Source organism: Cariama cristata, unplaced genomic scaffold (genome assembly GCF_000690535.1).
Source record: "Cariama cristata isolate BGI_N322 unplaced genomic scaffold, ASM69053v1 scaffold31120, whole genome shotgun sequence".
In the NCBI taxonomy this organism is placed as follows: Eukaryota; Metazoa; Chordata; class Aves; order Cariamiformes; family Cariamidae; genus Cariama; species Cariama cristata.
The window spans coordinates 12,065-13,385 of NW_009596866.1; the positions used below are offsets into that span (position 1 = coordinate 12,065).

At 44.4% G+C, this 1,321-nt stretch overlaps 1 protein-coding gene across 1 annotated transcript in view; it reads left to right on the forward strand.

Moving 5' to 3' along the window:
* Positions 1-1,015, forward strand: part of UBASH3A (ubiquitin associated and SH3 domain containing A) — a gene marked incomplete at its 5' end in the record, with an annotated part of 13,046 nt that extends 12,031 nt beyond the window's left edge. Inside the window, one exon of the mRNA XM_009707838.1 lies at positions 878-1,015. Within this exon, the coding sequence (XP_009706140.1) occupies positions 878-1,015 (138 nt within the window). The remainder of the gene's footprint in view (positions 1-877) is intronic.
* Positions 1,016-1,321: the final 306 nt, after the last annotated feature.

Here is a 1,321-nt window from a genome sequence, read left to right on the forward strand (position 1 = left end):
TCTTCTTGTTTTATTATACTTTTAATAAGGACCCTGCTTATGCGGTGAGACACGCATGTAACTGCATGCCAATATCAGCGACACTAGCTTTTTCATTACAAAGGGAATCTCATGGAGTTTTAGCAAAGCACTGGAGGTCAAGAGAAGGATTTTCTCCTGGTGAACAGTATGTGACTAGCAACTAAGTCTTTGAAGAAGATTTTCATCCAACTCTCTTGGAAAGTCAATGCCAGGTAACACCTACGGACCAGAGGCACATTTGGAAACCTCTCCGTCTGGAGCTAGCCTCTTTCCTTTAGAAACGGGGCTAAGAGCCTCCCTCTGCTCCACGTGATGCTGTGAGTGTAGCCTGCACCTACACTCAGGAAGTCACTCTTTAAGAAGCTGTGTGGTTTTCGAGCTGCTGTAAGTTCACAACTTCGACGCTCAGCTACAGAATGAAGTGGAGAAGGGTTTTCTTGCCAGCTTCACAAGTGGGGCCTGTGCTTGGGACTTGGTCGCCAAGGTTTTTTGTTTGCTTTCTGTATTATCACCAGTGGCAGAATTCTTCACCCCAGTTTTCCTTACCATCTGCCTTGGTATGACCAACCAGAGAATTCAGTCTTCAGATATATTTTTACTACCACTGTTGATGGCATAAGGAGGAGTGAATATATTTTGATCATCAAATCCAAATATGAATGTGGGGTGATGACACAAGTTCAGCTTTCACCCCACAGGCCTCCAGTCTGGTTTTAGTTCATTTCAGAAGTGGCAAAATGTCCTGGTCTCTCCTCCCAGAACAGTCTCAGGGTCTCCTTTCTTCTGTAGCAAAGCCCCCTCTTTCACGTCAAAGCAATGACCCTGCTAGTAACTCTGCTGGTAACTTCTTTCCTAGATCCCTTCGCTGGGTATGTGCTTCTGCGAAGAGCTGAAAGAGGAGAACAAATGGCAGATGGTGAACCCACCAGTGAAGACGTTAACTCATGGAGCAAATGCAGCGTTTAACTGGAGAAATGGTATCGTGGAAGATTAGAAGGTCGACTCTGCCTTTCCAGTTGTCAAAAAGGAGTCAAAGACAGGTTATGGCTCAGCACAGTTCAGCTGATTCATCCAGAAGACTGGCAGATGGTGGGAAATACCCTCTCTGAGTTGTCAAAGCACAGAACAACACTTCCAAGTTTAGTGCCTGAATTTTGTTTTTATTTCAGTGGCTGAGAAAAAGGAACCTAGGAACTGGCGTGCAAGTGAGAAAGGTGGTGAAGAAAGTATCTTTTAACACTTTCTGAGATTACTGACGTTTAATAAATACAGAACTACCTGACTATAAATTCCACTGCTA